Source organism: Brassica napus, chromosome A4, assembly GCF_020379485.1.
Source record: "Brassica napus cultivar Da-Ae chromosome A4, Da-Ae, whole genome shotgun sequence".
In the NCBI taxonomy this organism is placed as follows: Eukaryota; Viridiplantae; Streptophyta; class Magnoliopsida; order Brassicales; family Brassicaceae; genus Brassica; species Brassica napus.
In genome coordinates, this window is record NC_063437.1 from 22,727 (window position 1) to 50,289 (window position 27,563).

The 27,563-nt window shown below is 41.0% G+C and overlaps 8 protein-coding genes across 11 annotated transcripts; 4 read left to right on the top strand and 4 right to left on the bottom strand.

Moving 5' to 3' along the window:
- Positions 1 to 261: 261 nt before the first annotated feature.
- Positions 262 to 3,686, bottom strand: LOC106444923 (peptidyl-prolyl cis-trans isomerase CYP63). Of its 2 annotated transcripts, XM_013886364.3 has the most exons (14): positions 3,544 to 3,686; positions 3,203 to 3,288; positions 3,084 to 3,138; positions 2,925 to 3,013; positions 2,809 to 2,833; positions 2,519 to 2,557; positions 2,320 to 2,437; positions 2,056 to 2,216; positions 1,724 to 1,994; positions 1,545 to 1,636; positions 1,288 to 1,441; positions 893 to 1,171; positions 725 to 805; positions 262 to 640 (listed from the first exon to the last, which is right to left on the bottom strand). In XM_013886364.3, the coding sequence occupies exons 2-14, from the start codon at positions 3,284 to 3,286 to the stop codon at positions 418 to 420; spliced, it is 1,671 nt and encodes a 556-aa protein (XP_013741818.1). In that variant the 5' UTR covers positions 3,287 to 3,288; positions 3,544 to 3,686; the 3' UTR covers positions 262 to 417. The 2 variants fall into 2 exon arrangements, with proteins under 2 accessions (XP_013741818.1, XP_022573536.1); XM_022717815.2 differs by lacking the exon at positions 3,544 to 3,686 and having other exon boundaries at positions 3,203 to 3,307.
- A 1,177-nt stretch (positions 3,687 to 4,863) lies between these two features.
- On the top strand, positions 4,864 to 11,448 carry LOC106444929. The gene is made up of 21 exons (XM_013886370.3): positions 4,864 to 5,027; positions 5,263 to 5,555; positions 5,641 to 5,902; positions 6,000 to 6,105; positions 6,191 to 6,332; positions 6,426 to 6,690; positions 6,821 to 7,185; positions 7,276 to 7,352; positions 7,544 to 7,685; positions 7,810 to 7,966; positions 8,305 to 8,536; positions 8,875 to 9,276; positions 9,383 to 9,440; positions 9,547 to 9,634; positions 9,770 to 9,844; positions 9,937 to 10,020; positions 10,106 to 10,249; positions 10,355 to 10,430; positions 10,690 to 10,772; positions 10,860 to 10,914; positions 11,018 to 11,448. Exons 1-21 carry the CDS (start codon positions 4,921 to 4,923, stop codon positions 11,081 to 11,083), a joined length of 3,279 nt encoding a protein of 1,092 aa, XP_013741824.1. The 5' UTR covers positions 4,864 to 4,920; the 3' UTR covers positions 11,084 to 11,448.
- Positions 11,449 to 11,834: 386 nt separating this feature from the next.
- On the top strand, positions 11,835 to 13,143 carry LOC106444931 (protein LIFEGUARD 2). The gene is made up of 4 exons (XM_013886372.3): positions 11,835 to 12,243; positions 12,315 to 12,428; positions 12,510 to 12,667; positions 12,756 to 13,143. The coding sequence occupies exons 1-4, from the start codon at positions 12,003 to 12,005 to the stop codon at positions 12,960 to 12,962; spliced, it is 720 nt and encodes a 239-aa protein (XP_013741826.1). The 5' UTR covers positions 11,835 to 12,002; the 3' UTR covers positions 12,963 to 13,143.
- Positions 13,085 to 15,945, bottom strand: LOC106444930 (VAN3-binding protein). Its single transcript, XM_013886371.3, has 6 exons — positions 15,475 to 15,945; positions 15,248 to 15,373; positions 14,067 to 14,511; positions 13,746 to 13,979; positions 13,557 to 13,664; positions 13,085 to 13,471 (listed from the first exon to the last, which is right to left on the bottom strand). The coding sequence occupies exons 1-6, from the start codon at positions 15,802 to 15,804 to the stop codon at positions 13,242 to 13,244; spliced, it is 1,473 nt and encodes a 490-aa protein (XP_013741825.1). The 5' UTR covers positions 15,805 to 15,945; the 3' UTR covers positions 13,085 to 13,241.
- Positions 15,946 to 17,133: 1,188 nt separating this feature from the next.
- Positions 17,134 to 19,051, bottom strand: LOC106444932. The gene is made up of 2 exons (XM_013886373.3): positions 18,742 to 19,051; positions 17,134 to 18,577 (listed from the first exon to the last, which is right to left on the bottom strand). The coding sequence occupies exons 1-2, from the start codon at positions 18,994 to 18,996 to the stop codon at positions 17,627 to 17,629; spliced, it is 1,206 nt and encodes a 401-aa protein (XP_013741827.1). The 5' UTR covers positions 18,997 to 19,051; the 3' UTR covers positions 17,134 to 17,626.
- Positions 19,052 to 19,085: 34 nt separating this feature from the next.
- Positions 19,086 to 22,435, bottom strand: LOC106449026 (serine/threonine-protein kinase Nek4-like). Of its 3 annotated transcripts, none has more exons than XM_048778254.1 (15): positions 22,417 to 22,435; positions 21,889 to 22,008; positions 21,729 to 21,795; positions 21,582 to 21,647; positions 21,448 to 21,494; positions 21,318 to 21,363; positions 21,140 to 21,220; positions 21,012 to 21,054; positions 20,889 to 20,938; positions 20,721 to 20,802; positions 20,571 to 20,620; positions 20,405 to 20,478; positions 20,252 to 20,303; positions 19,780 to 20,175; positions 19,086 to 19,701 (listed from the first exon to the last, which is right to left on the bottom strand). In XM_048778254.1, the coding sequence occupies exons 2-15, from the start codon at positions 21,972 to 21,974 to the stop codon at positions 19,261 to 19,263; spliced, it is 1,581 nt and encodes a 526-aa protein (XP_048634211.1). In that variant the 5' UTR covers positions 21,975 to 22,008; positions 22,417 to 22,435; the 3' UTR covers positions 19,086 to 19,260. The 3 variants fall into 3 exon arrangements, with proteins under 3 accessions (XP_048634211.1, XP_013746282.1, XP_022573534.1); XM_013890828.3 differs by lacking the exon at positions 22,417 to 22,435 and adding an exon at positions 22,186 to 22,290; XM_022717813.2 differs by lacking the exon at positions 22,417 to 22,435 and adding an exon at positions 22,073 to 22,134.
- Positions 22,436 to 23,012: 577 nt separating this feature from the next.
- On the top strand, positions 23,013 to 24,597 carry LOC106444933 (protein ANTAGONIST OF LIKE HETEROCHROMATIN PROTEIN 1-like). Its single transcript, XM_013886374.3, has 2 exons — positions 23,013 to 23,230; positions 23,381 to 24,597. Exons 1-2 carry the CDS (start codon positions 23,104 to 23,106, stop codon positions 24,412 to 24,414), a joined length of 1,161 nt encoding a protein of 386 aa, XP_013741828.1. The 5' UTR covers positions 23,013 to 23,103; the 3' UTR covers positions 24,415 to 24,597.
- A 705-nt stretch (positions 24,598 to 25,302) lies between these two features.
- LOC106444936 (serine/threonine-protein kinase STY13-like) lies at positions 25,303 to 27,444 on the top strand. The gene is made up of 6 exons (XM_013886377.3): positions 25,303 to 25,935; positions 26,023 to 26,135; positions 26,216 to 26,415; positions 26,534 to 26,708; positions 26,790 to 26,924; positions 27,009 to 27,444. The coding sequence occupies exons 1-6, from the start codon at positions 25,641 to 25,643 to the stop codon at positions 27,213 to 27,215; spliced, it is 1,125 nt and encodes a 374-aa protein (XP_013741831.1). The 5' UTR covers positions 25,303 to 25,640; the 3' UTR covers positions 27,216 to 27,444.
- The last annotated feature ends 119 nt before the right edge of the window (positions 27,445 to 27,563 follow it).

The window sequence follows — 27,563 nt, forward strand, 5'->3', positions numbered from 1 at the left end:
TTTTATAACTCACACATTCTTAAGACCAATATAAGCTTTACAATAGGACCATGGGCCATAACTAAAGAATTGTTTTCACTTATAAATAAAGCCCAATTTAAGCTCAAAATAATATGTGATTAATAGGCGAATGGTCCATAAGGATTATTAGTGTGAGAGCCCAATAAAAGCTCAAATCTATTATAGATTTAAATTACTCAATAGGTCGATGAGCCACAACAAAAGAATTGTGTTATCGCACATTATTAAATCCCCAAAATCTAATTCTGAAATAAAACTAGTCTTTAAATTTGATTAATATTCAACAAAATCTGAAAAGCAACAACAGCCAAATGTGACGAGTATCATATGACAACAACAACAAAACTCGCAAGTCATCAGAGCAGGCAGGCAGCATGCAAATGGAGGGATGAGTGATCAATCTGCATAGCTAACCAAACCTCTCTGTCCCGATGGGGAGGTTGAGGGCGAAGCGCTGAGCGATTCTGCAGGAGACCTTTGTGGCCCCAGACGGGATTTAAGGTCTTGGCTAATTGGCTGCCTCTTTCTGGGGCTACGATGACTTGGACTTTGGCTCTCTCTCAAACCTCTGCGCTGCCCATCTGGACTCCGTGAAATGCTTCTTCTCCTCCGGTTGTACCTATGCAGCACGACAGACAAGTTTATGTAAAGCGACTGTCTTAGGAGTTTAATCTTCTTCATAAAGAGATAAAAGAAAGCCAACCTTGGAGGGCTCCTTCTCCTGGGTGGGCTCCTAAAGCGTCGTCTAGGCGAGCGTTCAGAGTAACTCCTGTTGCTTGGATACCTCCACAAATTTAAACAAAAACAAGGCTTTAGTATTTATTTACTTACAGTCTCAACTTTCATTGTTTTCAGTATGTATTTAAGTTACCTGTCCGTGTTCCTGTCCTGAAAGCTTCTTCTCTCAGGCCAGCGCCGAGGAGGGGAACGCTCAGGAGATGGTGTACGGTACTTCCGAGCAAATGAATAACGTTCTGTGAACCCACGCCCCTTTCGGATGCGCTTGGGCTCACCATTTGGAGATGGGCTTTTTGAAGATTTCCTCTCGCGAGGACTTGTGCTCCTATTTCCAACATCTCTCACAGGGCTCCTACTAGCAGGACTTTTGCTCCTACTGTTTTGACCTCTTCTAGAAACTGGGCTCATACTCCTATATAGCAATAGAACATGGTAAAAAGTTTGCCAGGGACCACAAATCAGAACACGGAAATAAATGCAAAAGCAGAGCTGAAGAACACAAAGTAAAGTAAAGTAAGGGGGATTAACCTTGATTTCACCGAGTCCGCACGTTGATTATCAACTTTGGTGGCTTTTCCATTTCCTACAAGTTCATTTTCATTCAGAAGAGAATCTGGTTTGTCCCCCGAAAATTTCTTCTCCGCAGGACTAGAATCAGCAGCATTCCTTACAGGCACACCATCTGTTCCAAGAAGAAAGCAAGATTCAATGTCACTTCCACATACGATAACTAGTTGCCAAATACAGGCTGAAAGACCCAAGATTCTTAACAGAGTTACACTTACCTTTAGCTTTCTTTGACTTTTTGGCCTTTTCGTGGCCCATTCTCTCATCATCAGAATTGCTACTCTCGGTGTCACTTGAACTATCCTTGTTTCTGTAAAAAAAAAAACACACTAAAGAATCACGCAGAAGAACTGGCAAAGACTAAACTAAATACCATTAACTGAGCTAATAGCCAGACCTGCGTTGAGGTGGTCTATCTCCTCGAGCATTCTTTTTCCCCTTTCGTCCTTTGATCTTTCTTTCCCCGCGTCGGCCTTTGTGTCTCTTTGTTGACCTCCTCTTCCTACGCTTCCCATCACTGGAAGAACTAGACTCATACGAGGATGAATCTGTTTCTGATTCAGAATCTGATTCAGAACTTGAGCTGTATGAATCTGACGAAGACGAGTATCTTCTTTTTCGCTTAGTCCTCTTCTCCCGTGAGTCTTTGCTAGATTTTTTCAATTTCCCTGGAAATCACCGAAGAATCATAAACATAGCCATTCCACAATCAAAAATTAACTTCACTACCTTTATCTTTCTCAGCAGCATCCTCGCCTTTTAACTGAGACACTTCGCCACAGTCAATTATTTTGACATTGCTGGTTGGTTTACCATCACTCGTCCCTACGAGCTCCATTTTCTTGACAACTTCCATTCCCTTAACGACTTTCCCAAATACAACATGCTTCCTACAATATGATTCCAGGGGGAAAAAAAACAGAACATTTCAAACTGTTTTTTACAATGAGTTTAATTTCTAAGAAATAACCATATCTATGGAACATGCATTACCCATCGAGATGAGGCTGGCGTTTGAAAAGGATAAAAAACTGTGACCCGTTGGTGTTTGGGCCACAATTTGCCATCGAAAGGACTCCACCTTCTTCATGGTCCAGTTCAAAGTTCTCATCTGTAGAGGTAACAGAATATATTGAGGATTTTTTACCAACTCAAGAAAGGTGAATATAGAGGTTATAAAAAAAAGTAGTACCTGGAAACTTCCCACCATAGATGCTCTCACCGCCGGTGCCTGAAAACCAACCAAAGTCCTTCAAAATCATTTATTCTAAGTGTAATGAATCAAAAAAAAAACCCATACACCCTTCTAAAGTGCCATTTTCATCATATGTAAAATTAGCTCCTTTGTGTCAGTTCCTTAAACGTGTGTTGTGGCTAACTAGTAACTAGACTGCCTCTACGGCCGTGAGGTACAGACAACATAAAAATATACATAGGATCTTATATATAATATGATTAGAGGATAAGAGGTTAGAAGAATACCATTTCCATTAGAAAAATCACCACCCTGCAAAAAGAGGAAGGAAAGAGAAGCGGTAATGAATTGGTTTGTCCATGAGAAGCATAGAAGAAAATGAATAAGTAGAAGGGATAGATACTTGGGCCATGAATCCTTTGATGACTCGATGGAAAGATGATCCTTTGAAATGTAGAGGCTTGCTAGTGGTCTTGCCAAGGCCTGCCTCACCTGAGAGAGAAGCCCATTATTATCTTGTCAAGTTGACATGAATACCACACAAAGAAAGTTAAAAGGGTACCTGTGCAGAGGGCACGAAAGTTCTCGGCAGTCTTGGGGACAAGATGAGCAAAAAGCTGCAATTGAGAGAGAAACTTTAAGACAAGGAAAAGAAAGGCACAGAGAGTGTGGATGTAATACCTCAATCACGATACGTTCAAGGGGATCCCCGCCAATGGAGACATCCAGGAATACAGTTGGATTCTTCTTCTTACTACTACTCATTGCTAGTACCACAAGCAAAGCAAGAAGTTAAAGATATGCTATCATGATTTAGGGAGGTGGGGGCATCAAGAACACTATCAAGTTAACATGAGATTTGAAGCAGTCCGACAATACAAAAGCGACCCTGAAGATAACCGCAAAGGCTCTATCGAAACCATAAATAAAATAAAAGTTCAAATAATCAGATCTGTCATCAGAAAAACCCTAAACCCCCAAAATAAGCATAAAAAGAGAAATACAAGAGTGAAGACAGATACCTAAAGGGATGTGAGTATGAGACAATGATTCTTGCTCGCTTCGCCGTTTTGCGATTAAGCTAGCAAGCAAGTAAGGTTGCTCCGATCCGCTCGGGGGCTATGAAAGAAAAATAAATTTTATCCCAGTAATTAATTAATTAATGATATATAATCTACGGTTGTCTGTTTGCCACGTGACGAACACATAACTGGGCCTGTTATTATTAGCGACCCGCTTCGGTCTCAGGTCCGATGGGCCTCGCTAGAACGCGATACAAGTACAGAAGAGCGTGAATTCAAGGAATGAATGTTCAAGGCCAAGTGCTCTCTGATTGAGGGATTGGTCTGGATAGCTCAATCCCGGAGGACAGCAGGTGGCTGGTTTCACTGATTCCGGCCAAACGTAATAGCAACCACAGAGCCAAGGATCTTCTTCTTTTTCTTTTAAACCAAAATAAATGGAGTTACAAACAATTCTCCAAGTTTTAGTGGGTGAAAAGTTTCAAGTTACTAGTGCCATGCTTAGTTTGTTATATTCAAAAGCTCATTCGTTTGGATATGTTAAGCTTGGTGTTGTGTGACATGTGTGCGCTTCTATATAATAAATTTGTCGTCCCCATTCATCAATTCTTGCTTCAGTTCTTCTGTTCTCCAAGATTGCAGAAGCATTCCGTCTCTGCTGCTCTCAACACCTAAGCTACTAGGAGCAGCAAAAAGAGTTGAGAATAATGTATTGGTGGACACATTTACGATTTGGTGGAGGTTAACTTCTTCATTTGTTTCTTTGTTTATCTATATAAAGGTCAATTGCCTTATCTCTCTCAGTGTCGTCTTCACATGAATAATAAAGAAGATTAGCCTCCACATTTCTTGACAACGATATTGGAAACTGCTACGAAGTTTCTCTTTATCAAATTGCTGATGGCTTTCTTTTCTTTTACATGACCGCTGTCTCTATTTAAGTATTCTTTTTCTTATTTGGATTGTGGAAAAAGTAAGGAGTGCCGACAAATTTGGTTTTGATTCATTCGTCAAGTGCACATATTTTTTGAGTTAGTTTGTAAATTCCCTTGAAAACAAGTTATTGCAAGAAAAAAACGAGACTCGAAAGAAACTAACCAGTGGAATTGAACATCATAGCCATCGTTTGTCCCTCCAATCTAATCATCACCATCCACCGATTAGCGATCGGTGTTTCGGAGATGATAATTTAGGCCAGGCCCATAATTAATAAACAATATATTATTGGGCCTATGCTTCGGAGATAATAGTTTAGACCAGGCCCATTTGCTAACATATGTACCGTACTAGCCTCCTATATGCATATTTGATTTTTTGATTCAAAAATGAAAAATGGATTAAAAGTGTTATTTGGAATTTCATTTTTAGTTTTAATTGATGCTAAACCAAAAAAAGGGGGGAGGAGGGTGGGTTACGGTGTTGTCTTCTCCAGTCTTAGTTGTTCACCGTCTTCAATCCAGTCCTTCAACCGATCGCCTTTCTAGGTAAATGGTCATCTATGATAATGCGGGATTCAATTGATTTTGTTTAGCTTCCTCATCTGTATTCTCTCGTAAATCCTCCGTCAAGATTTTGGTTGATTATTTGTGTGGGGATGGAGATTATCCGCACATCTTCTAGTTGATAGGAAGGACATGTTTCATTTTGAGCGCAATAACTACTAATTCAATCATTAAGGGATCCTGAATCAGTTTTAAATTATCTATTTTTGTAATCAAGGGATGTACGGGGGAAGATGACGGGCAGTGCCAAATCAAATCTAGGGTTCATCATCATCGCCTTCTTTTTCTCGGGCTATTGCGGAGGGGAATCTTCCACGTGTTTGACGGTTTACAAACAAGGAGGAGCTCCCGCTGTGTTTCAGTCCCCCAAATGTCCTCGTTGGAATTGGCCTTCTCCTTCTCGCTCCCGCACTGGGGATGCTCGTTGCCACACGGCTGCCCTTCAAGGCCGCCGCAAATACCAAGAGGACCGTCTTCTTTGTGCTCTTGATCTCCGCATTCCCTTTCCCGGTATGCATCTCTATTCTCGCTTAACAGTAGATATTCTTTTGAAAGTTTAACTCTCTGAAGCACTGACTGTAATCTGAGCGAGCAGGGAAGAGTGGAACCAAGGATGTTTTGGTTGGGATTGCCGCTGTCTTTGACGGCCACAATGGTGCAGAAGCCAGTGACATGGCCTCCAGACTTTTGTTGGATTATTTTGCCTTGCACATCAACTTCCTCTTGGACGCAACCTTTTCTTCTATGACCACCCCCACGAAGCAGCTGATTCGAAGGTTACCAAGTAATGGAGATCACCCTGTTATTCCGCTTCGTGATGAAATCATGCATCTATACAACCTGGATCCTAATATGCAGTTGAGTTCTTTTTCCATTTGCTTCCTTTCTATCAACTACGTACTGTTTTTTGACAAATTATAATGACCATCCTAGTGTTTTTTTTTTTTTTGGCAGAACGAGAGACCCATCGCCATTAAAGTTTGATGATTCTCTTCACTTGAATATAATTAAGGAAGCATTGCTGAGAGCGATCCATGACATTGATGCCACATTTACAAAGGTATACGCCTATAGTGGTTGTGAATATACATCTCAGCTTCAGTTTCTTGATTAATATGTAACCAGCTAAACCTTCTTTTCTCCAGGAAGCATCTAACCGAAAGTTGAATTCAGGTTCTACGGCTACAGTTGCACTTTTCGCTGATGGTCAACTAATGGTTGCCAGTATCGGTGACTCTAAGGCACTCTTGTGCTCCGAAAAGTTTGAGACTCCGGATGAAGCTAGAGGTTGGAAACATCTTTTTCTACACCAAGCTGCCTAGCGGAAACCCACTATTACGTGTATCAATTTGATCTAAACATTTTGTTTTCTTATTGCAGCTACTTTAGTGAAGCTGTACAGGGAGCGAAGGCGCAATCCAGACTCTTCTTCCCCATCACGGTTCTCTGACTTCAAACTGGAACATAGCAATGGGCGACTGCGTTTGATTGCCAAAGAATTGACAAAAGATCATCATCCAAATAGAGAAGATGAAAAAAATCGTGTTGAAGCTGCAGGAGGTTATGTCACTGAATGGGCCGGTGTGTCACGAGTAAACGGTCAACTAGCTGTCTCCCGTGCAATTGGCGACCTTACTTTTAAAAGGTAGGCATTGCTGGTTGTATCTTAGTTTCTTTCTGTTTTTCTTTTAACAAACTTATTGCTGAAACTCTATTTCTTTTGTTTATACTTACTTTCCTTGAAGATGAAATATGAGTTTTGATATCTGTTTCAGTTACGGTGTCATCTCTGCACCTGAGGTGCTAGACTGGCAGCCGCTACTGGCTAATGACAGCTACTTGGTAGTGTCATCTGATGGCATCTTTGAAAACTTGAAGGTGCAAGATGTATGTGATCGTCTGGGGGAAGTAAACAATCAAACCAGCTATGGTGCAGGACTGCCTTCTTACTGCTCTGTTTCTTTGGCAGACTGCTTGGTGAATACTGCCTTTGACAAGGGAAGCATGGATAACATGGCTGCTGTTGTTGTTCCTCTAAAATCTAATCTAGTTTCTCAGCTTCAACGGAAGGAGCAGAGTATTGGTAACAACAAATATAAGATCAATTCAGCACTGACGAGTAACACATGTGCACTACCACGTTAGTTTCTTTGGTTGCAAGCCGCATTATGAAATCTGGAGTGTGACACTCTCGTGTTTGGCTAATCAGTGTTTTTTGTCTTTTCAACAGTACCTGGTGATATAAGTTCGGGTCCATTGCAATTCAAGCAGGCTCAACCACATGCAACCATGTTCAACAGGTTACTGGTATGACCCAGTTGACAGGATTCCATTATTCCTACTCGTCTTTTGTTTGTTCCAAGGCATTCTCTGACATATCATTATGATATGCATTATCTCACCATTTTGTAGATATGGGAGTAACAAATCGTTCTGTTTGCATTGTCGACCTGCAAAATATTACAACTTAAATGATATGTCCATACTTCTTATGCTAGGTTGAAGTTAAAAACGGAAGCTTTTACTGCTTTTATATGTCAGAGCACCTTATGGGTACGTCTCTGGGACAAATGGACAATTTGAATGATTACATGAGTGACTTGCCTCAGGTTCTACCTGCATCTGTTGAGCCATTCTCTGGTAAATGAAAAATTCTTAGAGGACATTTTATTTTCAGCATCCTTGTTGCTGTTGTACTATTTATAAGCATATCCTTGATTCTTCCCCTTCGTCGGTGCATCTGAACATTTTCCCGGTGATAAAGGCTGGTGCTTGCCTTCTGCGACGGCTACTAACGAGAATCAAGACCAGTGTATCAATCCTGATAGCTTTGCTACTTTCCTTGGGTTACTTGAATCTGTACCCTTCCATGGTTTTGGTGCTAATAACGGGACGGAGGAAATTCCATTTCCGGACTCGAGGTGACTTCTTCTTTTCCTTCGTGATTGATAAGTTTTTTTTTTTCCGTTTTCCGTATCATCATTGATGAATGGGATCGCTGTTCATGATTTTAAGTTTTAACTAGTTCTGATTAGGAATAGCAACCTTGGCTATGTAGTCACTGCTAAATTGTGGAGGGGCAAATGCTGTTGCTGAGTGCATTAACGTCTTCTTGTTGCATTTTGGCTAGATGTTTTTTCACAAAGAAACATGTTGGAATTAGTGTCTCCATATTATGGAAACAGTTATCTTTTCAAATAGAAAAAAAATAGTCTTAGAAAATGTCTGATGAAAGTGTGTAATGCTATGTGATTTTTAGCTATGTCCTGAAGAAAAAATTTGGGCGTGGTGCATTTGGTGAGGTATGGTTGGCATTTCACTGGAATTGCTATCAAGGAAGTAACGCTACTAGTTGGATCCAGGAAGATGAGAATACATCAAAAAGTGGTGGTCATACCAACGAATACGTTGATAACGTAACTAGCAGTACATCTACAGATCATTATGATGCTAATGCTCCTGATAACTCCTTCATTTTGAAGCGTATAATGGTGCGTGTTCTCTTTTGGGACTTTTAATCCTTCCTTTTTTATATATGATATGTGTGTGCCATTTTCTTTTCGTGTATTTGTTTTGTGGGTATTACTCTGTGGTTATTTTGGGGTGGCAGACTGGCAGTAGTTCTCCACCGTTTATTGCTTACAGTAAAAAATGGTTTTAGACTGAGTGGTTCTTGCATAAATAAATTATTAAGGATCTGGCTTAGGTTATTCCTTGCAAGATTTAGCTCCCTGCTCGTTATGTCATATATCTATCGACCTACATGATGTCTTGTAGATGCAAGTCCTTCACAAATTAAATTTATACATTCTGTTTTTTTCCTAAACAGGTAGAGAGAGGACCAACTGTATATTTAAGTGGTCTAAGGGAGAAACATTTTGGTGAACTGTTTCTAAATGCATACAGCATAAGTGGAAGTTCTTCAGCGCAAACGTCAAGTCCTCAATCAGCATCATCAGAACTAGATCTCTCTGAAGAGGGTTTGAAACATATTGCAAGATACATAGAGTATTTTGAATCTCGATATAATGACATATGGCTTGTGTTTCATCACGAGGGTGTGTCTTTATCAAAGCTGATGTACACTGTGGAAGAAGCAGAGAATATCCCTGCTGGTGAAAAGGCTGAAGAGGCAAGTCATGGGCAGATACTTCGTCCGTCAAACTGGTGGAAATGGTTGAAGACAACAGATTCAGGAAAAGAAGAAATGCGCAGAATAATATGGCAATTGGTAGGAATTTTGAGAATGTTCTGATTTTGTTCTTGTGCTGATGCATCGTGGGGATCTAATCGTATCTGTGCTTGCTTTTCGTTTTACACTTTAACATTCTTTTCAGTTGCTGGGTCTAAAGGCCTGCCATGATCGCAATATTACTCACAGAGATATAAAACCCGGTAAGAAATACTCTGATGTTAATGGTAGTTCATATAGTGTACAATCTGTGACAGATGACTATTCTCACGGAAACTAATTACAATAGATGCATGGCATGTTCCTTAGAGAATATGGTGATATGCCTTGAAGACATCAAGTCAGGCAGATGCTTAAAGGGTGCACCAAAAGGAGATTATAACTTCAAAACTAAAATGTACTGTAATAACAGTCTTCTAGTTTATTCATTTTGCTCCAGTATTTTAAACTTCTGCGACACTCAAGTCTTTTAGTCCTCCGCTTATGTAATTTTTGTTTCATGGTAACTGATGGTGTTACAATCACTTTTTAGGCGCATCATCGACTTTGGCAGTGCACTTGATGAATTCACAATGAAACATTATTATGGTTCAGTAGGTCCTTCAAGGTACTTCTTTTTGTATATTTATTTTGGAAATTCTTCCTTCTCTGGTTTGTGAATCCTGATTATGATAATACTTTGGATTATCTTGAATTCAGAGCAGAACAAACTCATGATTATGCACCGCCCGAAGCCATTCTGAACAGCAGCTGGCACCGTGGGCCGACCAGTTTGACAATGAAGTATGGGAGTTCTACTATTTCTTTTCTTTTTTAAACGTGGCTCCAACTGACCCTGGCCAAGTATATGACACCTTTTTTCTTGCAGATACGATATGTGGAGTGTTGGGGTTGTGATGTTAGAAATGATTTTAGGATCACCAAACGTTTTTGATATTAGTTCTGTTACACGTGCCCTTTTGGATCAACATATCAGAGGTTGGAGTGAAAACTTTAAAGAGCTTGCATACAAGTAAGTTACATTTAGGAGTGTAACTCATTTTTGCTTGAGACCGATCACTACACAACTCTTTGGTGACAACTAGTTATTTGTTTGGATTTCAATTTTGGGTGGCAGACTTCGATCCTTTATGGAAATGTGCATCCTAATCCCAGGTAGCTCTTTAAAACATGGTGGAGCCAGCTCAAAGCAGGTAAAGAAAAGTTTGTTTCGTTGAGTGACCATGGTTAGTAAATTCATATACCTACGTTTTGTTTGACTTGTCTTAAAAATTCAGTTTGATGTTTAATTGATGATATTATGTTGTTCAGTTATTCTTGGTAAGCAGTTCAGCTTTCTTTTGCCTCATATGTTATCGAGTGTCGCAATGTCTACAGCCAGGGTGAATTTAATTTGGATGATTTAGGATGATTATTGTCTTATGCAAAGGTTATATATATTGTGGGATGTAGGGTGGGATTTCGCTTGCGTCATGGAAATGCTCTGAAGAATTTTTTGGAGAACAGATAAAGAGTAGAGACCCTCTTAAAATTGGGTTAGTTTGATGATTCCTTGACATGAAGGTAGTTTTGAGAAGATGCTAGGTACAGTTTTTTTCTGAAATGTGGAAAGGAAAATGCAGGTTTCCTAATGTTTGGGCTTTAAGGTTGGTGCGGAGTCTATTACAGTGGTACCCTGTGAGATCCTCTTGACTTTTCTCGTTATATGTATATACCTTGTAGTTATCTTATCCTTAAAGAGCATTGGGGTATTTGGATGATATTTGTGTGGGGAGTGTAGGAGGACAGAATGAATGTTGATGAAGCTCTGCAGCACCCTTATTTCCAGCCTCCCCCGAGCTCCTGATTGTAGAGAAAAAAAGGAGGATACGGTTTCTCTTGCCGCAGTTATAAATTGGCAAACAAAACAAGCGGTGGTTTGATGATTGGGGAACATCCTTGTCTTGAAGAAATTTAGAAGTCTGTAGAGAAGACTTGAGTTGTATATCAACGTATCTCACAAGTCGATTCCCTTTGTGAAATATGAATGAATAAATAGTCCAAAAGGGAAGTGAGGAAGCACAAAAGGTTGTGGATAAAAATAGAAAACATTGTTACAAAGTACTTTTGAGTCTCTTACCTGTAAATTGCTGAAATTTCGTGTTAATATTTGTTGTCTTTACAAATTAGTACAATCTTTCTTGGGAAAGTAAACTCATTAGGATTTTAACATCTAGCTAATGCACTTACATTCAAACGTTTTCATTCTTTCTTTCCAGAGTAATTATTGCATTAATCCGGTTAGCTAAAAGACCTTTTGTTTATGTGCATAGAATAAACGTAAGAAAACATTTGTTTACAGTAAAAAAAAGTTTATGTACGTGGAAGATGAAAATCAAGATAAACGCTAACCAAGTTTTAGCATTAAAGTCACAAACTACGATTTTTAACGACCAAAGAAGTCACAAATGTTGAAAAATCTGGGCCATTAGCCCATAAAAATATTAAAAGAGAATAGTTCAGACTCTGAAGAGGCCCACGGAGTACGATGAACAACCAGGATGTCTACACGTGTCTAGATCTGAGGCGTCTAATTAATTTAATTGGTCGACGTATCGGGAAGTTTCTCTAGTTCGCCGCCGCCTCTTGGGTGTCGTCGTCTACATATTTGGGTTCTCTTCCGGCAATCCCCAATTTCAATCGCTCTCTCTCTATTCTCAATCGCATTTGTTTATCTCTCTCGAGAAGATTCTGAGATTCATCTCTGATTGATTTTGATCGGGAAGATGTGGAACCAGAAGTATGATCTGGAGTCGGCTCAGACGCCTCTGTACCCGATGATGATGGAGAGCCCCGAGCTCCGATGGTCTTTCATCCGTAAGGTCTATTCGATCATCTCCATCCAGCTCCTCGTCACAATCGCCGTGGCCGCCACCGTCGTTAAAGTTCATCCGATATCCGTCTTCTTCACCACCACCAGCGCCGGCTTCGCCCTCTACATCCTTCTCATCTTCACTCCTTTGATTGGTAATTCCCTGCGCTTCTCTATCTCTATAGCACTTGTCGTCCTTTCTCATATTGTTGTTTTTGGATTGCAGTGATGTGGCCCTTGTATTACTACCACCAGAAGCATCCTGTCAACTATCTATTACTCGCCATTTTCACCGTCTCTCTCGCCTTTGCTGTTGGCTTGACCTGCGCCTTTACCAGCGGTAAGTCTTTCTTTTTTTTGGGGTCAAATGAGAATGCTAATCCTAACTAACCTGATTTGACGCAATTATCTTTGTCAACAGGAAAAGTCATCCTCGAGGCTGTGATTTTGACGGCTGTTGTGGTGGTTTCCCTCACTCTCTACACGTTCTGGGCTGCCAAGAGAGGCCATGACTTCAACTTCCTCGGTCCCTTCTTGTTCGGTGCTGTCATTGTCCTTATGGTCTTTTCCTTCATCCAGGTACCGTTTCACACGAATCCTCCTTGCCTTCGTTTAATTATGGTTTTTTATCACATTGAGTCCTATTGTGTTTCTTTTTTTGGGGCAGATTCTCTTCCCTCTAGGAAAGATATCGGTGATGATCTATGGTTGTTTGGCATCCATCATCTTTTGTGGCTACATTGTATATGACACTGACAACTTGATCAAGAGACATTCCTACGACGAGTACATCTGGGCTGCAATTTCCCTTTATTTGGACGTCATTAACCTCTTCCTATCTCTGCTCACTCTCTTGAGGGCTGCTGATAGTTAAAACCCCCTCTTCTCTAGATTTATGTCATTGCTTCTATCTGCTCTTTGTGTCTAAATTCGTTTTGCAATGAAATTTGTGTCTTGTTTGAAACGCTGTAACATAATACATCATACTTGTGAAAGTTGTTAGCTTTAGAAGTAATTTCTTCAATTAATGCAATAAAAAGGATATTATTACAAAAGGGGATGTCTTCTACTCTTCCATGTTTAGACCTATTCTTACTTATCATATGAAGTTCGCACAAAAGCATCTACTTCTCTCTCTCTCTGCTACTTGTTATTAAGGTGCCGTCCATTTGGACATGGAGTTCTTCTGCTTCCTCTCTGCAGCGATGGCTACAAGGCGGGAAACCCCCTGAGTCCATATGTCATACTCCCTTTCGTTCCTGCATTCAAATTCGATGACTCTCTTCGTCTCAGTCTTCAAGCCGAAGTAGTGATGCTTGTCCCCGTTGAATAGATCCCTCCCTGCCCACGCTGCTATGTCCTTCTTCACTTCCACCACCATATCTGCATCAAGCCAAAACAAAATTTATTACTTGTCTTGTTATTAGCTTTCTAGTATCTGCTCTATAGAAGAGGAAAATGTCTGTACGTTTCTTCTTCTTAGTGAATGTCCCCCCGACGTGTTTACTCTTCATTTTCAGCACAACCTGGCCTGCTTTGTTCATGTAGACAGAGACAATCTTCCAGTGGAGATCACCTGCTTACAAAATACAATATCAGCAAAGCCTTCTTCTCTTTTTTTTTTTATGTCATTTAAACGAGTGTAGCTTTGGAGTACCTCCGCGAGTTCGTTTGAGGAGCTCAGCGCCTTTAGCTAGTAGTTCCTGGTTACAGACGCCAAGGAAGTCTTCCCCAGCTATTGGTAGTTCTCCACTAAAGCTACTACCGCTATGCTTTGTTTCAACCTGCCCACACAGGGCTGAGCTTGCACCTTTATCGGCTGGCAACGCTGCAGCTATGTTCCATACTTCTTTAAGCGCTCTTGCCTTCAATGTGGCTGCTCCTCGCAGAGCTGCAAAAACGTGGGTGAATCAGCATATGAATTCTCGTCAGAAGTGAATTTGATTACCACGTATGCTTATAATTAATAATACAATACCTGTTGCAGCAGCGGCAGTGAGTGTCACAATGTCATCATGGGACTTAACGTTCACCGCAGAGCTGACAACAGATGTCAAATGATCCCTCTCAGCGCCCATGTTTTCAGCAGCCTCCACACACTGGGCGGCCACAAGCGCAGCAGCAGAAGCCATGGCCATATCAACCCTGGCCATCTGCTCGTTTTTACCTTGGGAAGAGGCAGCTGTAGCTGCTGCTATAGCTGCGACGGCAGATGCAACGGCTGCAACAGAGACAGCTGCATGGACATGCGCGTTGTGAGCTCTACTCTCTTCTTTCTTCTTTTCTTTACGGTCCTTGAGCCACCTACCAACAGTCTTTGGGGGTGCTCCAGCCACTGGGGTATTGCTGCCGTTTCCAGTGGTACCACGGGTGCCTCCTGTGCCGGTGAAAAGAGGCTGTATGGTGTTGTGGGAACGAAAATACTGCAATGGTAAATAGTAGGTGGGCTTGGTTAAGAGTAAAGAAGTGAAGGAAATTCTAACAGGAGGTTGTGTTATTATTATAATCTTTGAAGCAGACAGTAGTACCAAAGCAGCAGATGAAGAGAAGACTAGTAAAAGTGAGAGTGTGGCAGGCATTTAAATAACAATGTTTCTTAAAAATGAGCCAAAACATAAAGGAGTTCTAGGCGGTGCAGTCACATTTCTATTCCCGTGTTCAAAAATTCTTCAGAGTAAATGCATTCAGTTAATAAATGATATAAGTTTGTCGCATATCTAACTATATAATCTGATTTAATGATGGCCGACTGGCTTTAGTGCGTCTTATAGTCCCAAGACCTAGACGGCTCTGATCGCTTCAATTCCTTAAATTATGCCAACGATACAACTCTAAAGTATCGCTTATCTATTTTTTTCAGTAATTAGAAGATTGGTTAGTTATGCATAGTTATACGATAAAATGGAGGGAAATATATATATACTTCTTTCTTTTTCGTGAGTGAGAGACTAAATACAGGTTGTAAAGTGGAGAGTCAAAGTCAAATCTGCTCTTGTCTGCAAAACTAAAGCGTTCATTTTGACTCTGCTTTCACTTGACTGTACTTTTTTCTTACTACATTGCCTCTTTTTTCTTTTAAACATATTTTAATTTTATTTGCGGATTGTGGAAAAGTGAGAAATCAAGGATTACACTAAAGTTAATGAAAGGAAGAAGTACCTTTACGACGTCGTCGAAGTCATCTGAAGGAGATATCGGAGGGCTGTCTGTCTCCGTAAAAGAACCACCGCCGTTGAGTGGGCCACTGCTATGTGATAACCTCCCCGACGTTAACGGTGACACCTCCTTTATTATTCAAAACATTTAAAAAATAAAAAAAAACTCATTCAGGCAACAGAAACAGAGTCTATCTGGCTGAGAGAACATTTTAACTAATCCATACGTACCGATTGAGACATAATGCGCTCAAGAACAAGCTGTGAAGTTGCAGAAGCAGCAAACGAGAACTGGCTGCTGTTCTCTGCCTGACATTCTTCTTTCTCAGGGTTGGTTTCTTCCGGTATCGAGGCGTTAAGGGAAGGCGTTCTTGTTGTGGACGGACCTGCTGTTTTGGCTGTGTGGAGAGCCCTGGAGACTTCCAAGGCAGACACGCTCCACGATCTTGACAAGAACTCCATCGGGCCTCGTGGGCTTTCCGGGAGTTGAGTACTACCGGCGCCTATATCCGGTCGGCGTGAGCTGTTGATTGGGTTCGGTCGTCTCATTTCTCTCTCCATCCTTTTTTTTTCTTTAAACTTGAGTTCAAAGCTTGAGAAGGAGACTAGTGTGTCTGTAAGTGTGTAATATATATAGAAAGACCAAAAAACGTTAAGGTGTTTTCCACTGTTTAATTTAAAGGAAATAAAAGTATTTGAGAGTGAGTTTATAAATAGTAAACACCTTGAAAAATTTATATATAGTGGTTGCGTAAGTAATGGATGCCACCAGCAAACAATAATAAAGACGTCTCTTTTCAATAACAAGGCCGCATCTTTCCATTTGTTTAATTAATACACCTCAAAAATTACTTTAGGCGTCACAAAGGAGTCTAAGAAAAAAAAGAGGAGGGAATAAAGCCATCTTTGTGTGTGTTTGCCTTTAAACTAATCTAAGTACTAACCACAATACTGGTTCTATAAGACTTTTAAGTAAGTACAAGATTTGGGTCTTGGTGTGTTTATTAATCAAGCATCTAGTTAGCGGTTTGCAAACCGATCATTAGAGGATGTTGTTGGTCCCTATTACGCAATGCTGCCTTTTCCTTTGATTTTGAAGCACAAAGCTGCAACCTGTATGGTACAATTTACACATGCTGCGTCGCGTGCTTTCCATTACGTCAGCTTCCTTTCTCCCTCTTCCACTTCTATAGCAACTTTTAAAATGTTTTTATGCATTCCTTACTATGTGTATGATCAGTTAATCCAAGTTTTTCTACAAGCATATATATCTTCAGGACTGACAAATCAAAACTTCTGATTTTCTTTTCTTCTTGTACAAACATAATTAAGATGTTAATAAAACCCAACAACAATAATCTTAAAAGAGTATTGGATAACTTACCATACATAAATTAGTATACACATGCACTTTGCTATTGAAGTGGGTGACCACTTAATAAAGATACATCCTTTATTCCCTTTTGATCTGTCTGATTCTAGGGATACCCACATTTTCTATTCTTTAGTAAAAAAATCCACTAGAAAAATTGTCATTTTGTCTCTCTGATTATTCCTTTGCTTGCAATCATTGTTCTTGTTTGGACGTTTTGTATTTTATACCAATTAAACTTCAATTGTATTTCAGCACTTTGAATGATGAATCCTCTTTTTCTATTTTTATTCTTTCTTTAAAATACTTTTATATCTGTCTTGCTTTTGCCTTTGCCTTTGATTTGCTTACAATAGACACCTATTTATATAACCTAAACCATATCCGCTGTTTCTAAGGTTTTTGAAACCCCAAGATCCTTTTCTATGTAAAAAGCACATCCAAGTCAAAGTAAGCATCTTTGAAGGGAGAACGTTCAAATCTTTGTTTTGAATTCACAAAAGAAAAGGGTCTGCGAGAGCCATAACACTTTTTTTCTCGATTTGATATACACGTACAAAACCCATTCATGAAAATATGTTCAAAGAACAGAAAAGAAAGACTGTAACAAGGGCAGCTTTAACTTTATTAACACCACTTTGTCTTAATGCGACCCTTGAAAGCTAACAAACAGGGAGATGTAAGCTCGGGGGAGACACAACAGAGAACATAAACCGAGTCACGGAGAGAGACTAAAGAAGAGCAGGAAAAAAAATAAAGCAAGTATGTCTGTCTGTGTGAAAGGGAGAGCTTTTGACTGTGAAAACGAAGTAACAACTTTCACTGTTTTGGCTCCAACATCGAAAAGACGAATCCCAACTCTCCCTTTAGTCACTCTCAGAAAGAAGACAGCACTTGTTGTTGGCTCATTCTTCTTGACTTCACACTCACAATGAACAAATTGCTCCTAACACACGTTATTTACATGGGGTATTCATTTTTACACATGCCTAACGAACAAGGGCGGGTGGGTTATCTATTAGATTGCAAGCCACTCCCTCCATAGTACTGCTTAGTTGTTTCACGAGAAAACTCGGCAAATGTCATCCCATCCCTAATCCGAGACGATAGAGGTGGAACAACGTTATGAATGTCTGCTTTAGAAACCTCATCCGTATCAAGTATTGGCCGTCTCTGTAGAGAACCTGACCTTATATGTTCCATTGTATGTTCCGAGACTGAGAAAGTGTGGTTCCATTTTGGCTGTAAGAAGACCGCAAAAGTCTCGCGGCTTATGTGCTCCAGCTGGTCTGGTCTGCACACGCAGTGGAGGGTCGACCGTAGCTTCCCATTGGACAAAATGTCAGCAGATTCTCCAATTTGAACAATAAAACTGTCCTGAGGAGTCTTGACCATGTAGAACTTGTTATTGCTGGGATGATAGATCCTAAGATAAGAGTGACTGGTAATCAAATTGCAATCGTGGCAGGAATGGGAAGATAGAAAGAGAGGATCAGTGAGAATGGTAAAGATGCCATAATCGTAATGCCACTGTTGCCAGAGATTGAAGTGACTCCCATTTCTATACTTGCCAGAAATAGGATGCTTCCTCATCCTCTGGGCTTCTTCTCTGAGAGAAGACTGATCAGCAGGGGAGTGGTAATGTATGAGGCGTCCTTTAGCAGTGCAAGAATCAAGTAAGGTCCCCTCGAGAAAGCCTCCACCAATCTCCCTGTCGCACACTCGAGCTATGGACAAACCCAACTCCATCATACAAAACCCAAGTTTCCTAAACACATCACCAAGATTGTTGAAGTCGTCATCATCATCCTCCAGGGAGTCTAGGGTAGTTCCAACGCCAGAACCAGGATCATACCACAGAGAAGAGTTAGAAGAAGGTGGTTGATAATGGAGGTGCATAGCAAAAGAAGAGACAAGTCGTTCTGGATTCTTGAGAGGAACGTCGCTTCCCAAGTGGTGCTCCTTTTTGTCAGTATAGGATGAATGAATAAAACACACACACACAGCACCGAGAGAGAGAGAGAGAGAGAGAGAGAGAGTATGTCAACAGATCAGATCAAAGTTCCAACAACTTAGAAAGTCAACTGAGAAATCTTGAGATGGAAAGCTTGCAGAAAAGGGATTACCTTGAGAATGCGATTCCGCTTATCGGGATCAAGCAGAGCCAGTTTCCGAGCCATCGGAAGGAGCTTACGGCGGAGGAGGGCGGAGCCTATAACGCCGGTGATGCAAAGCAGGCCTGGACCGTTTGGGCCCAGTGCTTCCATCACGTTTCTCGAGATCAGCTGACATCGTTTTCGGTCAAGAAGATCTGAGAAGGACAGCTGATAAGGTTCCAGAATCTCTGCTTCCACTTTGTCTCCTCCTCCTCCTCCCTTCATCCTTTCACTTTCCCCCTCCCCACTGGGTCCCCCTGTTCCTCCCTATATTCTCTCGTTTTTCAAATTACGAAATGACCCCTTACTTACCATTTCTTGTCTAACAACCCCATCTTTTATTAATTCTTTACGAATTGACCCCCACACACATTTTCCAAAACATTCACAATTAAAAGTGGCCCAATACAACAATCAGGCCCATAAACCCCAACCTTTATTTATTATACAAATCAACCAAGCAAATAGAAATAGAAAGCCTTGCTTGATCTACACGGAAGCTTCTTTGAAGCTCTTGGTCAACCAGATGGCAGTCTCTCTCGGAGACACTCTCTCCGGTCCAAACGGTTTAAGGAGAACCCCAAGCTCTTCGTACCTCTCCTGCTGTAAAAGCCTCGCGCTGAACTCCAGCAGTCCCTCCAGAGCCTCCGCACGCTGCTGATACGACGACGTGTCGAACCTTCTCTGTTTTACTTCCGACACTGACCTTGTCTGAACAGTAGTTGTACACTTGTCTTTCGTCGTCGTCATCGAAGAAAAAGAAGATCGCCTGGCTACTCCTCCTGAGCTGGTTGTCTCTCTGTTCTGGAAGAGATCTTCGGGGTATTCAACGATCTTGTCGAACCTTGGAGCGTTTACAGAAATGTCCGATTCGCAAGCGTAAGGGTTTTCCACGACCAACGGAAGAGATGCTCTCCTCCTCCTATCCGTCTGATAAAACACCACACAACAACACTGATCACTACTCTGTCTATTACTTTAAAAGCTTTCTTTTCTTTTCTTTCTTACCAGTTGAACAGTACGGGGGGTGCTTGACGGCGTTTCAAGCCTCTTTGGCTGTTTTGTTGAGGTCCCGGCCATTCTCGGGGTTTTAGCTGCTGCACCAGATTGCTTCTTGACTACTCCTTCTTCCCTTTGTGCAACAATCTCTTCGCTGACGACTCCAACTGTTACTTCTGACACTTTTCTTCGCCTGAACATTGGTGAATGGGATGCTCTCCCTGAAGAAGACACAGAGCCTGCTTCTGTATCAGATACACTCGGATTCAATCTCCTGTCGTTGCTACTAAACGAACGCCTTCTTTCCTTCGTCTCACACCACTGGCTCCGTCTGGGACTCTCTAGCTTCATATAAACCATGCTGATGTAAGGCTGAAGATAAGGGTGGTTTAGCAGCTCGCTTGCCTGCATTGACATGACAATAATATCCTTAGATCAACTATGGTTTAATACCAATTGATAAGCATTATAGGAAACTTACACTTGGCCTGAGTTCAGGATTTTTCCTCATCATACTTTTGATGAGGCCTCGGCTGCATGCAGATAAGCAGAGGAAAGAGGTTGTTGGTTACATTACAGCCTAGTTAGTCGATTTATTAGTGTTAACAGAGAGAGAATATGGTTACAGGCTTACAATGAGCCGGAATACATGGCAGGGATGGGATCCATTATCAGTTTGTGTATTTTGCTGATCAATGTCTGCACATCCTGTTATCAACAGTAATATGTCACCATTTCATCTTTTAAACTCCAAATCAGGACTCAAAAACTGATCAACATAATTTAATAAGGACACTTACAGTAGCTTTGAAAGGGGGCTTATGAGCAGACATTTCGTACATGCAGCATCCTGCTTGCCACAATGTATTAAAGGTTAGTCACAAGCTCAAAAAGTGTTGGATGATAAGTAGAAAAAAAGCTAATGAAGAAATGAATAGTTATATACTTACCCAAAGACCAAATGTCTGACTTTGATCCGTAAGGTATGTCAGCAAGAAGCTCAGGGCACATGTAACTTGGAGTCCCAACAACCTATTAAAACACACACACACTTACTTTGACTTTTCATTACAGTTTCTCAGAAACAATTTGTTTTTGTTCAAATATAAAGAACTTACAGAGGAAGTAAGGTCATCAGAAGTGAGAATCTTAGCGAGGCCAAAGTCACCTAAGACCAAAATGGTGGATGCGTAAATTAGATCACAAAGTGGCAAAGACAAGTGAAACTCACAGAAACTTACCAAGCCGTATGTCTTGCTCTTTTGTCAAGAATATATTAGAACACTGAAAAGAAATGTGAATGAGACAGTTAGATGGTTGAGATAAACGAAGAGAGTTGTAGAAGCCATTGAGGTGATAGATCTTGTACCTTGACATCACGGTGAAGAATATGGTTGGAGTGCAGATAATCGAGTGCCATTAGGAGTTGAACAAGCCATTGGCAGAGTTTCTGCAATATTTGATTGTTTATCTTCGTCAAATTTTTAAATGGCAGTCACCATATATTGTAAACAAGTGAAGAAGACATAATGGGAGAGAGACAAAACCTCTTCAGGGAAATGAACACCACATGCTCTTTTTATGGTTTCTGTCCTGCAAGAGGATTCATCAAATTGAAAGTAAGTAAGAGGCAAAGTTTCTTGTAACTTAAAAATTTATTTGTGAAAGCCGTTTTACATGTCTCCGCCTTCGCAGTATCCAATAACGATGCACACATAGCAACCCTGGAAAACATGATATGATAAGTCTTTTTTTTTTCTTTGCAGAGAATGCGCAAAAAAAAAACACAAAAGAGGCAAAGCACAAGAGACCTTTTCAACCCATGAATCTTTGTACTCAACAACAAATGGATTTCGGACAGTAGAAATGAGCTCCATCTGAAACCATCGTCCAACCTCATCATCTTAAAAAAATATTAATAATAAAAAAAAGGTGGTGGTGGAAGAGAAGAGGTAAACCTCCTGATGAGCTGAACGGCGAGCCCTATCAGACTGACGAGCGAGACGAATCTTTTTCAAGACGTATCTGTGAGAATTCAAGAAGAAGCAGAGTAAACATGGATAAGAAGAGCAGAACCAGGAACAATTAAAAGAAAGTAAGTATAGACATGTACAATACTTCTTTCGTTCTTGTTTGTGTCTGACAAGAAGAGCAGAGCCAAAGGAGCCTTTCCCAATCTGTTCAAGAACTTCATACCGCTCCATGATCCAAGTTTCACCACAAGAGTCTTGTAACAAACTGGAAGCATATATATATAGTTATATGAGAAGAGTGAAAGAATAAAATTAAGTACTACTAATACTTATTAAGATGATTGGAAACTAGAAACAGGCAGGCACAGAGAGACATAGAAGCACACACCGCACAACTATTAAAATTAATTAAAAAAAAACAGTAATGGAATCAATCTACTACAGAAATGGGAGGGAAATCCAATCAGTGTCACGTCAAGCACCAAAATAAGATCGAGATGTAGCTTTCAGCAAAGATTTATGATTGCTTTCATCAAAACAGTAATCATGACAAAAGTGTGAACCAGCTCCCGTAATCATATACTCTTCTTCATATGCACAAAGACATACTGATTTTAATTTTAAAAAATGAACTTTTAAATAAAATATAAATTGTATTAGGTCTTTTTTGGACCTTGAATCGTACCGACACCCTGGTAGATGAGCAGGGTATCGAATTACACTGTTACTTCTACTACCAAAATGCCATACTTTATCAAAAGAAACAATTTTTTTATATAATTTGAAAAGCAGAGAGAGAGAAAAAGCCAAGGAGAAGATGATGAAGAAGAAGCCAGACGATTCGTCGGAGAGCGGCAAAAATAACAGTTTCTTTTCCCCTTTTTTCAAAATTTCAAATTATATATATTTCCTTGCAATTTTTTTTAAAGATAAATAAAATACTACAAAACAAAACTTTGCTTTTTTGCAAATTGTATAATGATGGATGGATAATGATTTGCTCAAAGTACAAACACTCATCCTTCTTTTTTGGGTGTAAAACACTCATCTATCTTTTTAATGCAAATTTAATTTCAGTGTAAAAGCAATTTAAAGATGTGTCTTTTCCATAATGAATGCTTTTTTGAAAGTTAATAATCCCATTTAATACTTTAGTTTTGCTTTAAAGATGAGGTGCACGAGTCAAGCTGGGCCCAGTGGTCCCCCAATTAGAGAGGACGTATTCTAATTCTGTGAGCTGGTGTTCACCGTGAAACAGTCTGGGCCTGGGCCTGTGCAATTAAACTACACCGGCCTGAAGCCCATTCTTCGCCTCCGTAAATAACAGTCAAAGTCCTTGAACGCAACCGTTTTCAGCTTGATGATGGCTCCTCCGGGGAAGAAGAGGAAGGGTGAAAAGGCGAAGAACGGTGCTCCTCCTCTAGATCCGGAGGCTATCGACTGCGAGTGGTGGGATACTTTCTTCCTCCGAAACTCTTCTCTCTCAGGTTCCTCCTTCATTTCTCTTCTCCTCGATTAATCGGCTTGACTCTTGTACAGTGTTCAATCTATTAGTAGATTCTTCTCATACGCACTACAGCTGATGTTGCTTAATTGTAGCTCAGTCCTCCACTGGTTGGTTGTTTTGCAATTGGCAGGTGTTAGGGTGCCCTTGGACGAAGATGATGCCTTCAAGTACTTCTTTAGGGCTTCCAAGACGACCTTCAGCTACATCTGTTCCCTCGTCAGGGAGGATCTTATCTCCAGGCCTCCCTCTGGTCTCATCAACATCGAAGGCAGGCTTCTCAGCGTCGAGAAACAAGTCGCCATTGCTCTCCGAAGGTTGGCTTCTGGTGATTCTCAGGTCTCCGTCGGTGCCGCCTTTGGCGTTGGCCAGTCCACTGTCTCCCAGGTTACCTGGAGATTCATCGAGGCCCTCGAGGAACGCGCCAAGCATCATCTTAGATGGCCTGATTCCGACAGAATTGAAGAGATCAAGTCCAAGTTTGAGGGCGTGTACGGCCTCCCCAACTGCTGCGGTGCCATAGACACAACGCACATCATCATGACTCTCCCTGCTGTGCAAGCCTCTGATGACTGGTGCGACCAGGAGAAGAACTACAGCATGTTCTTGCAAGGTGTCTTTGATCACGAGATGAGGTTCCTCAACATGGTCACCGGCTGGCCTGGCGGCATGACCGTCTCCAAGCTCCTTAACTTATCAGGCTTCTTCAAACTCTCTGAGTCTGGTCAGATTTTAGACGGGAGTGCCAAAACGTTGTATCAAGGAGCTGAGATAAGAGAATATGTGGTTGGAGGGTTCAGCTACCCGCTTCTTCCTTGGCTTATAACTCCTCACGACACCGGCGACGATCCCTCTGATCCCGTGCTTGCTTTCAACGACAGGCACGAGAAGGTGAGGTCAGTCGCTGCTACGGCCTTTGCACAGCTGAAAGGAAGCTGGAGGATTCTCAGCAAGGTTATGTGGAGACCAGACAGGAGGAAGCTGCCAAGTATAATACTGGTGTGTTGTCTACTGCATAACATCATCATCGATTGTGGGGATTATCTGGAAGACGATGTTCCTTTATCGGGTCATCACGACGTGGGATATTCAGAGCGGTACTGCAAGCAGAGCGAGCCGCTTGGTAGTGAACTCAGAGGATATCTGACTGAGTATTTACAGAGGTGAAGAAGTGGTTGAGAGCTTTATCGCTTCTTAAAGCCCATCCTATCAAGTCCACTGAACAATGCAGCATCAGTAAAGTAATAGCCCAAAAAAATATCTAGGGGCAGAAAATTTATGAAATTTTGTAACTTCAAAAAAAAAAGACGATTCAAAAAATAATCAAAACAGAAGCGTTTATTTTGCAAATGTGTAGTTGGGTTCCATTAATAAGGTGATTCAAAAAATAATAGAAAAGGTATATGCTGTGGTGGATGTGTTTTGGTGCTTTGTGCTCCCAAATAACAACGACGGACGAAGATTCCAAAACATATTCACATGATGGAGAAAAACTATAGTATATAAATATATAATTAACAGAAAGTAAGTTACGTAATATCAAAGAGAGGCGTGAGATGGTGCTGTTGCTGAAAGAGTGGACCCTTTGGTGGGTTAGCGTAAAAAAAACAAAAACGTTGTTAGTTTCTATCTGTGGAAGATATTTATATTGCAAGTAGGGATGTTAATTCACCAGAAAATGACTCGAGATGAAAGTAGAAAGAAAAAAAATTAAATAAATGGAGGTCATATGATCATAATTAGGAGCAGAAAGAGGCGTGCGTTGCTTCAAGTTGTAGGAATCGTTGGAGGGTGGGTTCACTGCTGCGCCTGTCTATTTGATGAAAAGTCAAAATTAGGTTTGGAAAGGAGAAGAAAACATAGTAGTAGTGTACATGTTGTGTTGTGTGTTAATAAAAGGAAAGTTTCTCAGAGTTGGAGGAGGGAGGCTTGGCTGTGTCCAAAGAAAAAGGAGAATCAAAACAAAGAAAGACACGTACGTATCTATATCAGTTTTAAAGTTTTATCTAAAAACTAATATAATAATGGGCGGGAGAGAGAGGGGAAAGGAATAATCAATTTTCTGGACCCAGAGAGAGGGAGAGTGAGACTTGGGCGGTGAAACAGTAAAAAAAGAGAGAGAGAGAGAAATGATTTGGTCAAATTGTTGAGAGTTTGTCTTCTTCTTCTTCTTCTTCTTTGCGTTGTGTGTGGAGATCACAATCAATCTATTTCTTCTTCTTATTTCTAAAGTCTCGTGGCTTCTTGTCCCTTGGGAACTTGTCTTGTGCCTCTCCACCACATAACATATATTACTCGTGAATTCGAAAACCCTAGCCTTGCTCCACAACTCCCTCCCTCCCTCCCTTTTCGATTGATCATCTGCTGGTCTCCTAGTCGCCAGAGAGAAATAAATGGCGTCCGGAGGCGGAGAGGCGGTGGAAATCGGATCCGACTCCAAATTAGGGGGAGTCGGGAGCAGGAGCGCTGGAGCAGTAGGAGGAGGAGGAGGTCAATACTTCAGGGCAGATACTGTTGATTTCAGCAAATGGGATTTGCATATGGGTCAAGGCTCCTCCTCCGCTACAAGGAAGACTCCGATGCAGGAATGGGAGATCGACCTCTCCAAACTCGATATGAATCACGTCCTCGCTCGCGGCACTTACGGCACTGTCTACCGCGGTGTCTACGCCGGTCAACAAGTCGCTGGTCCGTTGTACTCAAATGTTCTTTTTTTTTATTCTTTGTAATAGAAATTGATACGATTTCATTTCATTTCATTTCGTGTGTGACCAGTGAAGGTGTTAGATTGGGGAGAAGATGGTCTCTCAACAGCAGATGATCTGCGCATTTCCTTCGAGCAAGAGGTAGCCGTCTGGCAGAAACTCGATCATCCCAACGTTACCAAGGTTGCTACTCGAGACTTTCACAACCATTAGTACTAGTAGTAGAACAAGCTTTGACTTTAATTTCAAAATTTCCTTTGCAGTTTATAGGAGCATCCATGGGGACCTCTGATCTGAAGATCCCTTCTGGTAGTGATTCTGGTGGAGCACATCCTGCCAAGGCCTGTTGTGTTGTCGTTGAGTATGTCGCTGGAGGCACCCTCAAGAAGTTCCTCATCAAGAAATATAGGAGCAAACTCCCCATCAAGGATGTCATTCAACTTGCTTTGGATCTCGCTAGAGGGTAACTAACCACTCTCTGCCTTTTTTTCTATTCCCTGATTTTGGGATTATATAGTATATATATGAGAGATTGCATCCTTTTATTTGATAACAAGACGCCTATCTTTTTTCTGTCTTAGGCTGAGTTACCTCCACTCCAAGGCGATTGTGCATCGGGACGTGAAGTCAGAGAACATGTTGCTGGAAACTAACAAGACGCTCAAGATTGCTGATTTCGGAGTCGCTAGAGTCGAAGCTCAGAACCCTCAAGACATGACTGGTGAAACTGGAACTCTTGGATACATGGGACCTGAGGTATTTTTTGTATTATTACATCCTTTTTGTGTTTCGTAATTGTGAAAATAAATATCGTAAGTTTTTGGGGGTGGTGGATAGGTTCTGGAAGGAAAGGCTTACAACAGGAAATGCGATGTGTATAGTTTTGGTGTATGCCTCTGGGAAATATACTGCTGCGACATGCCCTACGCTGACACTAGTTTTGCTGAGATCTCTCATGCCGTTGTTCATAAGGTCTCTCTCTCTTTACAGTCTCTCCTATTAAAGGGTTTTTAATCAGAAAATGTGATCCTCTCTCTCTTGCTTGGTTGATCACAGAATCTGAGACCAGAGATTCCGAAATGCTGCCCACAGTCGGTGGCAAACATAATGAAGAGATGCTGGGACCCGAATCCAGACAGGCGTCCGGAGATGGAGGAGGTAGTGAAGCTACTAGAGGCAGTAGACACAAGCAAAGGAGGGGGAATGATACCACCAGACAAGTTTCAGGGGTGCCTCTGTTTCTTCAAACCTCGTGGCCCCTGATCTCTCTCCCTTGGCTGATATGCTTGAGAGCTGCGTGATTTTTTTTTTGTTGAATTTTTGTGGTTGAGACATTGGAGTTAGAGTGGTGTGGGTCTTTGTCATAAGAATCTCTCTGCTCTCTCTCTCTCTCTATATATATGTATTTACACACAGTCCTGTTGTGTATAAAAACTGATGATAAAGCTCTGTTTGTTTTTTTTCTTTTTATTTTATGAGGGAATGTGGATCATCTCTTATCTGATAATAATACAAAAAAAAAAAAAGTTGATTCGTACAAGTTGGATATATGGAAACGGTAATGGAAGTAGAGCCAAGTAAGAAGAGTGAAGAAGGAGAATGGTACGGGAG